This window comes from Xyrauchen texanus, chromosome 6, assembly GCF_025860055.1.
Source record: "Xyrauchen texanus isolate HMW12.3.18 chromosome 6, RBS_HiC_50CHRs, whole genome shotgun sequence".
Lineage (NCBI taxonomy): Eukaryota > Metazoa > Chordata > Actinopteri > Cypriniformes > Catostomidae > Xyrauchen > Xyrauchen texanus.
The window spans coordinates 14,867,041-14,881,000 of NC_068281.1; the positions used below are offsets into that span (position 1 = coordinate 14,867,041).

General features: G+C 36.1%; 1 protein-coding gene across 3 annotated transcripts in view; it reads left to right on the forward strand.

Moving 5' to 3' along the window:
• Window positions 1-13,960, forward strand: part of arhgef18a (rho/rac guanine nucleotide exchange factor (GEF) 18a) — a 55,629-nt gene that overhangs the window by 23,621 nt on the left and 18,048 nt on the right. For 2 of the 3 annotated variants that reach the window (XM_052128476.1, XM_052128474.1), the window contains exons 2-8: window positions 6,005-6,135; window positions 7,211-7,275; window positions 9,875-9,973; window positions 10,083-10,223; window positions 10,361-10,611; window positions 11,072-11,197; window positions 11,323-11,440. In XM_052128476.1, coding sequence (XP_051984436.1) covers window positions 9,883-9,973; window positions 10,083-10,223; window positions 10,361-10,611; window positions 11,072-11,197; window positions 11,323-11,440 — 727 coding nt within the window. In that variant the 5' untranslated portion in view covers window positions 6,005-6,135; window positions 7,211-7,275; window positions 9,875-9,882. The remainder of the gene's footprint in view (window positions 1-6,004; window positions 6,136-7,210; window positions 7,276-9,874; window positions 9,974-10,082; window positions 10,224-10,360; window positions 10,612-11,071; window positions 11,198-11,322; window positions 11,441-13,960) is intronic. The other variant, XM_052128475.1, reaches the window with a different exon arrangement.

Consider the following 13,960-nt stretch of genomic DNA (forward strand, 5'->3'; position numbering starts at 1 on the left):
GAGTTGCGTTCACAATGAACTGCTATGTGGAAATAAAGCAAATTGAACTCTGAGCACCTCCTGAGCTGAGATGTCTGAGGTCATTTGCAGCACTCATAGACGATACTGTTCTTGCAAAATAAAAAAAAATAAAAAATCAGAAGACTGAAACAAAGAGTGAGAAACTTTTATATGCGCCTGTTCCATGAGATTGCATGCCTCCGTATCAGCGCGTCATACATGCGCAGACACATTTGTCAATCTGTTCTTAATAATATAATAAAGTCTGTTTCTTCAAGCGCTTGTCTGTGTGTCTACGGGCAAATTATCTGTAATATTAATTTGATGATGATAATAATAATAGACTAATAATAATAATAATAGTTTAATCAGAACTGCCGCTCCCTATATGTTGACTACGCAGTCTGCATAGGGCACCAACTCCCTAGGGGGGCACCATGTTACCCTAGGAGGGCACCAGAAAGTCCACCGGCTGCCCTTACTCGCACATTATACTTTATTCAAGGACCCAAAAGCAGTTGCGTAACACAGATGATCGCTTCGCTCATATTTTTTCTGAGGTCTTGGCTGATTTCTTTTGATTTTCCCATGATATCAAACAAAGAGGCACTGAGTGTGAAGGTTGGCCTTAAAATACATCGACAGATACACCTCAGATTGACCAATCAGAAGCTAATTGACTAATTGCCTAAAGGCAAGACATAATTTTCTGGAATTAACTTGGTGTATGTTAACTTCTGACCCACTGGAACTGTGATAGTCAATTAAAAGTTAAACAATCTGTCTGTATTCAATTGTTGGAAAAATTACTTGTCATGCACAAAGTACATGTGCTAAATGACTTGCGAAAACTATAGTTTGCTAATATTAAATCTGTGGAGTGGTTAAAAATGAGTTTTAATTACTTCAATCTAAGTGTATTTAAACTTCTGACTTTAAAATAGTAGTGTGCCCTTGAAAATGGGCATGTAAGACCCCCATTTTCACCTACAATCACCAAAATTGGAACATGTATAAACTGGCGGCCAAAGTGTAGAATAATGTACAGATTTTGTTCTTATGGAAAGAAATTGGTACTTTTTACACCAAAGTGGCATTCAACTGATCACAATGTATAGTCAGGACTTCAATAATGTGAATAATTTCAATTTGAATTTTTTTTTCAGAACTTAAACTACTTCAAAGAGTTCTCTTAAAAAATCCTCCACGTGCAGCAATGACAGCTTTGCAGATTCTTGGCATTCTAGCTGTCAATTTGTCCAGCTTCTCAGGTGACCTTTCACCCCACACTTCCTGTAGCACTTTCCAAAGATGTGACTGTCTTGTCGGGCACTTCTTACGCACTTCAAGCATTGTATAGCCTACATTCCTCAAAACAATGATTGACGAGGAGTTTCTAGAGAAATCGGTTTCTTTTTTGACCTAATATTGACTTGGGATGTGCTGAACAACTGATTTCACTGATGTTTAAACTAGTGTTGTCAAAAATACCGGTACTCCGGTACCAAGTCAGTACTAAAAAATAATTTTTACAATACCAGAATTTCTGAAGGTACCGGGTCTACCCGGTTCAGTCGGGAACTTTTGAACACTCACAATAAGCAAAAGATGACAACAAGCAAAGCTTGTAATAACTGACTAGTAATTCCAGTGTCAACTAGCAGCATCAGAACCGTTTAGTCGACTAGTCTCGCACATATTGACCTCAAGACATGCCAGCATGCTGTGACAACTAAAAAACAAACACAAGGACAATGTTAAGCTTCATTTAACAAATTAAATGGCTTTCAGCAGTGTTGATATAAGTGATTTTCTATTACCAAATTAGCAATTTAGCATGATTACTTAAGGATAAGGTGTTGGAGTGATGTCTGCTGGAAATGGGGCCTGTCTAGATTTGATCAATTAAAAATTTTTTGGTTTCTTGGTTTCATTGGTTTAATTTTAAATAGTGATGGTGCTGTTTTTTTTCATCATTAATGTCCTTACTGGGTGATCAGTTGTCACTAAGTCGATTTTTTTAATATTTTGTAGTCTCTGAACTTTTAAATATGCCTCCTAGGTGATTAATGAGACTGTCACCACATTTAGACACCATTATGCCAAGACATTGAAGATGCTAAATTGCAAACCGATTTTGATACATCGAACAGTTTTACCATGGCGAGGCATTAAATTAATGCCGAAAAATGGGAAACAGGAAGTGTCTCATATCTTCTGTGTGCAATGTGTGATTTAGGTCAGAATTGAGATGTATGTTTAGTCTTGGGGGCTAATTACATAGATTTTACTATTTAAGGTCATGGTGGCATAGTGCCACCACCTGGCAGCAGGAAGTGTGGCTCTTACAACAGACTTTAAAATAGTCCTCTTATATAGACTCAAACTGCTTCAAAATTATTTAGAATAATGTCAAATGCATATGTCCACCTTGCATTATTTTCCAAAATCCATGGATGGAAATGGACCAGTTGTGCTTGGGCCCATCATCACTGCTTGCAGCTATATTTATTTTTGGTTTTATTTCTCAGTGGCCGGCGCTGGAGGTTTCTACAGTCTGACGCAGGTACCCTCTAGAGGTTAATTAAAAAAACATCATTGACTCTGAATGGAGTTTGTTGTGCAACAATACAAGGTTGTTTATAAAGACAGACACTTCAAACATATGGACAAATGCCTAGGTATGTATACAATACACGTTATTATTATTGTCATGGTATGATTAGTCAGTCTTTCAAGTCAACCAAAGGTGGTTTGTTAATTAAGTTGTTTATAACTAATCACTGCACTGGACAATTGCTTTGCCAACAAGGTGGAGAGGACAGGCAAATAGAAATTTTTTTTTTCTGGGGTTGGGGGCATCCAATTTGTTCCAGTCAGATTATAAACGTGTGTTCCGAAGAGGTTTTGTTTCTAAGTTAATTTATAAGTTAATTATCAGTAGTAAATACATCATTCATTTCAACCTTATAGGAATATGTACACGCATGGGAACAGTTTATAGCTTTCTGTTTTAAAGTTTTTTGACTATAAATTTCCCAAAACTTTTCTCCCTTCTGACAAAATTAACTTCAGTATAAACTTCCTCATTTTATGACAAAGTTATGTACAAAAAACTGAAGTGCATGGTAAAGTATATCCATCTGAAATAATTGTTATGCAATACAATGCGTTCATGCGAGGGCACATATACTAGATAAAATGTCATTCAAAAATTACCTTTTTAAAGACAAGACTTGAATTGATTTATATCCCCTTTTCTTTCTCCCTTTCTTGTACATAATTTATAGATTTAATATGACACTTAAAATAATATAAAAAATATTGTCAGTAGTGAAGCATACAGTCGATATTTGGTGATTATTAGTATGCGGACACTGCAGTGGTTATGTAAGAAATTGAATTTATTCAAAAGAAAGAACCAGACAGACATTTAAACAGTCCCGCTCGGCATGGATGATGCATGGTCTGCTTTTTTTGTTGGTTTTTGCTCTCAAAACAATACTGTAGGGGATGTTACTGTAATGACTGCGGGAAGCAGGAGAAGGCAGACAGGGGTTTAGGATCCAAACGCAGTTTATTCGTGATAACACAAAGTAAACAAACTCAGGAACAAATGAAAAGATCCACGATGGGAAAAACACAAACTAGAAATACTGGATTTAACACAGGAGGGGTGCAGGAGTGACTGGGCAGAGAACATCCACAGTGGGCAGGGTAAACCTGAAACGACAGACAGCAGGGTAACCTCGGACGGAACAGACAGGGAACAGGGTAACCACGAGCGAACACACAACGATGACATTCACGTTCACATACAATCAACGAAAGACAGCGACTAAACCAAAAACCAGGATATATATACATGAACATAGAACTAAGGGGCCAATGAACAAACAGAACACCAAACAAGATAACGAGGGAAGAAACAGAGGCAAGTAGCAAGTTAACGAGGGACAGGTGAAAGCAATGACGGAAAACACGAACGCTAACAAAGAGACTATGGAGTTACATAAGGGACAAAAGTGAAAACTAAGGAATGCAAAAAGTGACACAAATGGTAAACAAGAGGGAACAGTGAAACAAGACAGGGTAACCGTTACAGTTACCACTAGGGATGTCCCGATCCGATACCTAGATCGGTATCGGCTTCGATATTGACGTTTTTAGACGGATCGGGTATCGGTCTGACGAGCCCGACCCAAATACGATACTCTGTGTTAGTCATGTTCATTACTGTCAAGCTTAAAAAATGACATAAAAGAACTGTTAAAACACCATTAAAGGGGTTCATATGACTCTTGAATCATAAGCCACTTGAAGACACGCGATAGCTCTGTGAATTGCAATAGGCTGTGTTTAATAAGTAAACATATAAATACACACGCAGCTTCAGCGCGGTAGTGAATGGTGCTTCGGTTTACACACACACACACACACGCGTGGCTATTTATAGCCTTCTCACGTGCACAATATTTGAGCGCTAGAAACGAACATCTCAGATGTAGATGCTCAGCAGTTCGGTTCACTTATAATATACTCTTAGAACGGCACTGGAGGTGCATTTAACCAGAATATAAATAAGAAGCAAATTAAACTGTGAATAAAAAGGGTGAGGGTTTAAAAGTTAAAGCTGTCATGGAGAGACTCACAGCAGAGATATGAACTCAGTAGCAGGGTTTATTGAGCAGAGCATTGAAACAGTGATGTAAATATTGTGAGTAAATTCAGTTAAGCAGAGTGGCAAACAGCAGGTAAGTAATATCCAGACAGTGTATAGATATGATGAAAGAGATAACTTACAACAATTTTATGATACTTGCAGGCAATAATGAAGACACATTGTTTCTGGGGGTCGGAGATTGGATCACCATTCTTTCCCCTAATGATGGTAATAGGTGTGGCGCTGCAAGTAACTTTTTTGATAGAATTAAAGAGCGATTTGTATCGGGACATCCCTAGTTACCACATACAATGTCTTGAAATGGACTGATATAATTCACAGTAGTTCCAGTAATTTTTTGCTTCTTTTGTGTAAGTGTCTCATGCCTCCCTTGACAGACACCCACAGGTTGAAAACTACTAATGCACACCTCATTGATTCGGAATCATCATGAACAGAGAGCTCACAAAAACATCCAACAAATTGTGCTCTGCTAACTTGACAACAAAGTTTCATAGCTAATGTTATCTCCCTGGTTAGTGGTGTTTACTGTAAGTAACAAAGACACACTTTGCTGATACAAATGATACAAAAAGTAAAGTTTATTTTGAACCTAAAAGAATGATAAGATATCTTTCATTTTTTTTTTTTTTTTTTTACATATACTTTTGCTGCAAAATCATAGGGGAAAATTGTTTTACCCAACCCCATCTACAAAATAATGGATTAGTTAGTAAATATTTAGCCATGGCATTTAATGTGTTGGCTTTCATCATAATTTATTTTTCTTAAATTTTAGGAGTTTTTAAAAATGGTTGATTTGACAGAATAAAATTGTGTTTTTTGGGGGAATATTAAATGTCAATACATCAGCAAGCATGTTGGGGGGAAAAAAATATTATAGAGCAAATACCTTCTTGAAAAATTGCAAAATTTCTTCCAAAAGTGTTAGCAGATGTCAAATTGCTGTTTTCCTTTTTGTGACTTGCAAGCTTTGACAGTTAATATGCATTTTTATTCCTGCCAAAACTGCCGCTGTGATACAGTTCAGACTGTCAGCTATTGTTATTGGTATATACCCATATTTAATGAATATTATTTATTTATTCATTCAAGCAACCATTACTTAGTTTGTATAATCACCCCTACGACTTCCATTGTTAGTGCATTGCTGTAAAAAAAATGTTTTCTTTTGTTTGTTTGCTTTAATAAACTGAGGATTTAGTCAATCTTGTTTCTTTTTGGTAATCAACAGCATGCACAGATGCTTAAGTTGTACTAAATTCATAATATTCCTTCAACCGACATGCCCTATAGCTAACTATATGCTCTCCTGCTCAGGTCTGACTGAGAGTTGTGTTCATCTTGCGTTTGGCTGTATCTCACCCATGACATATCAGGCATGACCCTTCACAGCACAGATAAACCTGCATCTTTCAGCCTTTAACCTCTGGTTAACACTACAGCAACAGGTCAGTGCTCGGGGATTTTGAAGGGGAACTGTCACTTTGTTAACTGTTTTTATTATTTTCAATGTAAAATGTTTTCATCTTTCCCACTTAATATGCAGAGACCACTACAAGTAAGCTTTAGTGGGTTGATTCCCCCTAAAAGTATATACACTGGTGTGATATGTGGAGCGATTAAAACATTGGTCTGTTTGTTTGAGCATGCTGACCACCCCAAAATAGTAACATTGGTTCAGCCAGTGGCATAAGTTTAGGGCAGGACTATGTTTTTCTGATCAACATCAGACAGGAGGACTGTTAGGTTTACCGATTTGAGAAAAACATTTTTGTAAGTTTGGTGACGCTAGTCCTGACGAAATGACACTTCACCTTTTAAGAACTACTTGCATTCAAATTAATCATGTAGGCGTTGAAGGTAGAGATGCAACGACGTATTGGCCAAAGATCTGTATTTGCCAATAAAAGCAATTATCATATATCAGACATCAGGGCTGATTATTTCCTGTCAAAAGGGGGCAGAGAATGATGTCAGACAATTAGCCCATAAGTCTTGCTGTGTGTGAATGAAAATGTCTCACGTGTTGAATAACTTTTAATTGGGTGACAGCAGAGCTGCAATTTTTAAGCTTTGCACTGCTAGTATTTCATGACGACAAACTACTGTTAAAACTTTTATCACAACAAATGTATTACTAACCTTAAAGCTTGAAATATGATGAGTTTGTTCAAGCTAAAGTGGGGACTGCTTTAAGTAAAAAGAGACTAGCTTCTGTTCATGTAAGTTATATACAGTACTGTGTAAAAGTTTTAGGCACTGGTGAAAAATGTTGAATAGTAAGGATGTCTTCAAAAATAATCCCATAAATAGTTTTCATTTATCAATGAAAACCGATAACGATTTCTGGAACTATTGTTTATCAGCAAAAAGCCACACCGATAATGTTCCCCCATTGTGTCTGGTGCTGAAGTGGCTGGGAAGGGCGCACTGTCATTATACAGTATGAGAGCACCCTCTAGAGCTCAAATAAAAACTATCACTGATGCCTCATGGTTGTTGTTTTGACATGTGAAACTGCAGGTTGAATGCAACGAAACACTGCACGGAGCTGAACAATGCAGATTTAAAACAGCAACATCTAAAAGGTATGTATACAGTACGTGTTGTCATATCATTATAATTAATTTTTTGAGTAGATGCTGCATTAATAGAGAACAGCAGTATGATTGCAGACCAGGTTGAGAGGACGCTAACATTAAAGCTACCTCAAGTGGTTAGAACAATGTGACAAAAACCATGCAAGTCCTACACAAATGTATAAATAAAATGTATTACCCTCTATTTGCATTAGTTCATATCCACTCATGTTTATGCTTTAGCCAGCTGAGTTGTATATTTAAGGGTAGTAAGAGACTTGAGAAAAATATCTTAATGCAGTCAAGAGAATCGTATAAACAAATCAGAAATGCATCTGATTTTAATAATTTTTTTATCCTCAAAGTAATACGTATTTTTGTCATTTTGATTTGATAATCATTAAGTGATCAGTGTGTGTGTGACGAGTTTCGGAGTCTAACATTTATATTTCCTATTGACTAAAGCTGAATATATATATAAATAACCATCTTAAGATAAATGTATTTTGAAACATCTTATGTGCCTAAGACTTTTGCACAGTACTGTATATAATATAATATTCAAAAAAATTATAAATCTTTCTAATATAAAGGGATACAAAATGCTCTCATCATTTACTCACCCTCGTGCCGTCCCAGGTGTGTATGACTTTTTCTTCTGTAGAACATAAATGAAGATTTTAGAAGAATATTTCAACTCTGTAGGCCCTCACAATGCAAGTGAATGGTACCCAGAACTTTTGAATCTGGCAACATAAAAGTATCCATAAGACACCAGTGGTTAAATCTGTTAAAAAGGTTATAACCAAACTATTGGTCTGATGTCAGATTCCAATAGAATGAAGGTTTCTGCTTTGTTCTGTCTTTTCTAAACGCTGAAGCAAAAACACTTATTATTCATTTACACTTGACTACATTATTACATTTATCTGTCTCCAATTTTATATTAATCTGACTCCAATTTAGATTTAAGCTCTAATTGATTTCTGATCATTCTTTTAATTAAATCTTGTTAATTGATAACTCTGAATCATAACTTTTATCCATTAATTCGGGTCCCGATTGTCGCTCGTAGTCATATGCCAGATGATTAATTACATAGATCTCACGGACACAAAATCCCCAGTTCCGGACATAGTCAGCGGTTGCAGGGTTTACTGATATCATGTAGTTCGGCCACCTATTGCTTGCTCATAACCAGATGATAGTTTTATTTAGTCACGTTTCATACAACTTGCTAAGACGGTGATAAGCAGTGACTGGTTTTCTCCTATTCATAAGCTCCAGTAATGATCATTATCCTGGACATAAGTTTGCGGTAAAGGTCTCCTTTGCCATTTCTCCACAGGTACCAAACGATTCTATTGTTATTTCAGATGTGTTTTGATGTTGTTCAGGATTTGGTTTACAATTTAGGGATTTGAAGGTTGACCTTTGAAACTTGTGATTGAGTAGGTCATTTGATGGTTACAAAGAATGCACCTGATCTGCATACAGCATCTGGTCCCTGATGGAATGCCGTATTTTACTAAGTTCTAAAATCTTACTTGTGATTTGCTTTGCTGAAAGGGAATGAGACCATTTTACCAGTTGCACTGAGACCTCTTGAATGATACCAAAGATGTATGATCAGAAAAACATTACATTACAAAACAGGACAAGTCATAACTTAGTTTTTGGTGACCAGTTTTTGGGAGTGAGATTTGTGCTTTATGGTCCTTAATCAGTAGTTGTGTTGTCTCAGGTGGAGATGCTCTTCTGTGTGAGAGTTTTATGACGTTGGCTCTCACAGAGCCTTTTGGGTGTAGACATCCTGGTGCCAGCCTTACAGATCCATGTCTTCAATAGTGATAAAGGTGTGTGTGTGAGAAACAGATCAATATTGAAGTCTTTTTTCTTTTTTTCTTTTTGGTTAAAATCTCAACTTTCACTTCCACATTGTTCTTCGTTTGTTTTGTTTTGCGTTTGGTTGGTGCTGTTCAAAGATGGAGATTTATACATAAAGGACATAAATATTGATCTGCTTCATACCCACACCCATCATATATCTTCTGAATATATAGATTTAACCACTGGAATCTTAAGGATTACTTTTATGCTGACTTTGTTATTTTTGGAGATTCAATGTTCACTTGCATGTTATGGACCTACAGAACGGAGATATTCTTAAAATATTTGTGTTCTGCAGAAGAAAGAAAGTTATACACGTCTGGGATGGCATGAGGGTGAGTAAATTATGAGAGAATTTTAATTTTTGAGTGAACTATCCCTTAAATATGAGCCAAACAAGGCTTTTAATAATTAAATAAATGTTATATTACAATGTGATTTTTGTTTCAGTGTTTTCTTTATAACTTCAACCAGTTACTCTGAAACATGGAAGACACATATACAAAGTTATTATTAGTTATTAGATTTCTTTAGAAATTGCGTAATTTTGATTAGTGATTTGAAACTATGTAGCATAAAAAAGAAGAATGCAAATTTTGCATCAGTGCATCTCTAGTTACAGGTTTATTGAGAGGAAAGTGATTATCGCTCTGTGTTGTCTGCTGATACTGAATCTAACCATTTATCTTGGCAGTTTTTCTTGTCGTTTGTTTTCCAGAGCATAAGATGGACGAAATAGATTTGGCCAAAGTCAAGAACATGCCAGAGGATTCTAATGTCCTGTCTGCATATTCCGCTGACACCATCAATCTTGACGGTGTGATAAGTTTAACCCACGTCATTTAAATGGTTGTGCTGTGTCCTCATCACAGGTCTTGTTTTTGTTGATGCTAAGGGAAGTGTATATCTACTCCTTTGCTACACAGATGGTCGTTATAACTCACTGCGTGAAGATCTGGAGGCCGATGCTCGGGACTTTGAAGCTCCCACTTGGAGTTTAGCAGTTGACCAGCAGTATTTAAAAGCCTACTCCAAAGAGGCAATTAAAAGACAAGACGTAATACATGGTAGGTTCGGTCATAACTTTTTATTCTGTTATATTGTATGTGTAAGATCTAATGGTTGTTTAGAACTACTGTGCTTATGTTGAACATAAAGACAATAAAAGAACTGCTACTGAACAAGCTTATGATTATTGTGTTAGAACTGATTCAGACAGAGATAAATCATGTGCGGACACTGAAGCTAGTTTTGGGTGTATACATGCGGGAACTGCACGAGACCCTGCAAATGGATGAGACCCGGCTGGAGAGGCTCTTTCCGCAGGTGGATAACTTGCTGCAGGTGCACCAGCACTTTCTCAATCACCTTAAACAGCGGCGAGTGGACTCCATGGAGCCAGGCAGTACCCAGAATTACTGCATCCACAGAATAGGAGACATCCTTATCGCACAGGTACATTGCATATCTGCTGTAATTTGTGCATGCATTAGGCATGAATTTCAGATCTTCTATGCTTTCTGCATTTCTTTTTGGATCTGAAAGTTATTTGTTGTCCTGTCCCACAGACACCTCTTTATGTCTCAAAGTTTAGGCCCAAATTTCCCTCGTTAAATTCTTATTTCTCTAGCTGCTAATTGGTCCTCTTTGGATCACCAAAATGTCAGTTAAAACCAGTGTCCTTTAAATGATCTTTGGAACCTGCATTCCCCTGAGCTGAGATAAGCAGCAGGTGCTTGCTTTAATGAATGGAATTATTGTTTCACTGTTAAAATAAATGATGCTATACAGTAGCCCCATTCTGTCTCAGTTTATACTTAGCCTATACTTCAAACCTCTATATAACATTTGTTACTATTATAAAAAGTCCTTGCATTCACCTTTAGTATCCTCTGATCTGCGTGTGCCTGTGTAGTTCTCAGGTGAAATGAGAAACAAACTGCAATACTGCTATGGAGTGTTCTGCAGTCACCACAATGATGCAGTCAACTTCTACAAAGACTTAATGCAAAACAACAAGAAGTTCCAGAACTTTATACGAGTAAGGAGGAACTCCTTTTTTTTTTATCGGATTTAAGAAACCATGGTGAGATTATATTTGTTATATTGCAATGAATCAATCATTGCAACTACTGATCAGGTTACTCTTTTCTGTTCTGTTCTTAGAAAATATCTCAGCTTTCCATCGTACGAAGATTAGGTATACCAGAGATTATTCTCCTTATAACACAACGCATTACAAAGTATCCAGTTCTGATTGAGCGTGTCATCAAAAACACTGAAGGTATGTTTTTTTTAGCTGTTTTTATTGAAGCAAGTTTAAGACCCCATTGACACCTGGTATTAAGATCCAAATTATATGTGGGCAGCACTATATAAAGCTATAAATGGGTCTAAATCGTTTTGTGATCGATCACAAAAACCACACACGAAGGTAGTCAAAAACACATGTGACCTATTTAGTGAATGACTTCACCTAAAGTGTGCTGTCTGTCTGCAGTGGTCTCATAACAGTTCGAAATGCACCTCATTTTCATCCTAACTCCATATACAGCTTCTGAAAGCAACATTTTTCAGCTTTTAGTTGAACCTTTTGATTCTCAATGTAATAATGCAAAGTAAAGATTGGATTTCTGAGGGAAAATAGCCCTGTAGTCCACAGCAGTGGTCATTGTTTAACAGCGCACTGTTTAGCGATAAATTGCAAAAAAAATTAAATGGCATATCGGAAGAAACTAGAGATTCTAAACTTTTGATTCATAAAAGTTTCAATGTAAAAGCTTAATTAGGTTTCATACCAGATGTAGTTTGTTGGTGTTTCTACCAAAGACAAAACTGCGGTGAACTGTGCCCTATTGTTTTTTTCACATGACTCATCAAAAGTTTAACCTAGGGCTACAAGATTATTAATCACGATTATTCTGTTATTCGAAGAAAAAAACTATTATTGCAGGGCTGCACAATTTGAACAAAAAAATAAATAAATACTGCTGCCACTACTTGGATCTTGATTATAAAAGAACAAAAAAACATAAAATTACATTAATAGAGTTGGGTTACTCATACGAGTCACAAGTCCAGTTTATTGGACTTGTCACAGACTCAGAAACATTTTTACTCTGGTTTGACTCGGGCTCGAGACTTGGGGACTCCGAGTCCATAACATTTGTGATGCAATTAAATAAATAATAAAATGGAAATTAATGAACACATCTCTGTCTGCATGCAGCTGTATTAGCAGTAGACGTAGCCAGAGTTGTCTCACTGTGTTTAAGTAAACACGAATGCACATGCACAGGCACACTCATCAGTCAACCAATACGCTTGAATGTTACTACAGAGACTGCTATATAACAGCGACTACTGAGGTGGCTGGCATGACGAAAACATACAGGTATGTATCCAAGGTAATAGAAACTAAATAAGGCAGTTTCACATGACATGGGACCTGGAAACTGGTTAAAATGCATGTGCCGTTTGTGCAGCCAAGACGGTGCTTGCATTGCGTTTTTATCTTGGTTAAACTTTAAATCAGAACTTCATTGAGTCAAGTCACCCACATCATGTCTCTCACAGTACTAAAAACAGCATATCGAAATAAAAATATTTTTAATATTGTATATTAAGTCTTTTAGGTGTAATGTATCTACACATGTAGGCTTCTGTAGTCTATTGTGGTCCACGCAGATTTGTGAGCTTGAACTGGTGGCCTGATGAATTAATTGTGTAACTTTTTTAATAGTCAGGTAGAAAAGCATTATTGCTAAAATGGACAGAAACTCTAAACTGATAAACAGCACCTATTTATTATTGATTGACTATTTTCAAAGTATTGACGAGCTGCATAAAATACATTCTTTTACAGCATTTGTCCACCATTCACAACATTCAACATGTACAATAAGATATCAGGATATTTTGGGCAGTGAAATGTTTTGTTTATAATTTAATTATAGACTATAAAATAAATGTATTATTCGATGAGAGTTTGTGTATGAAGCTAAACTTTGTTACGAGATTAATTTATTGTTATTATATTTTTATTGTAAACCACCTGGTAACTTATGCTCTTCTTTTTATAGCCTATATCTCTAACAATTTTGAAGGACAATTCTGTTCAATTTATTACTCATAATTATTATTCTCCATGTTTTTGCAGTTAAAGAAGTGCTTAATGAAATTTTCTTTGGTATTTAAAGATTTCAGACTGATTACAGACCAACGCGGTTACTGCTAAAGCAAATATAAATATTTATTTATTTTTTAATCTTTTGCGGCAGCTGCTGCGAGATGTACATGGACCATTCAGGTATTTAGGTACACGAGCAGCACGCAGAACTGCCCTGCGTTGTGCGGTTTCCCGCAAATTAACTAGAAAATCATGTCCGTGATGACATGGCCCTAATATTATCAGTGGGCTTTTTCAATGTTTTTGGATGTAGCATTTGCAGTCAAATCTACTGTGTTGACTCATTTGTATGTACTGTATTTTCACAAATCATTCGGCAGATAGAGAAAAAAGATTCAGAAAGAAATCTCAGTATAGATTATTATTTCTTTAGATAGGGATCATTTTAAGTAAAACTAAATTAAATTGAATTAACAAATTGAAAATGAAGTAGAAATAAAAACTGAATTGAAATTCGAAACATAAACTTCATACTGAAGACCTTCATGTCTTCATACACCAAAAGCATATGCTTTCATTCTGAAACCACTTTGAAGTTTGTTCAGCAGGATACTAATTATAAAATGTATATATGAAATGCAACAGGTGTTTTTTTACATTTATATTGACAAATAG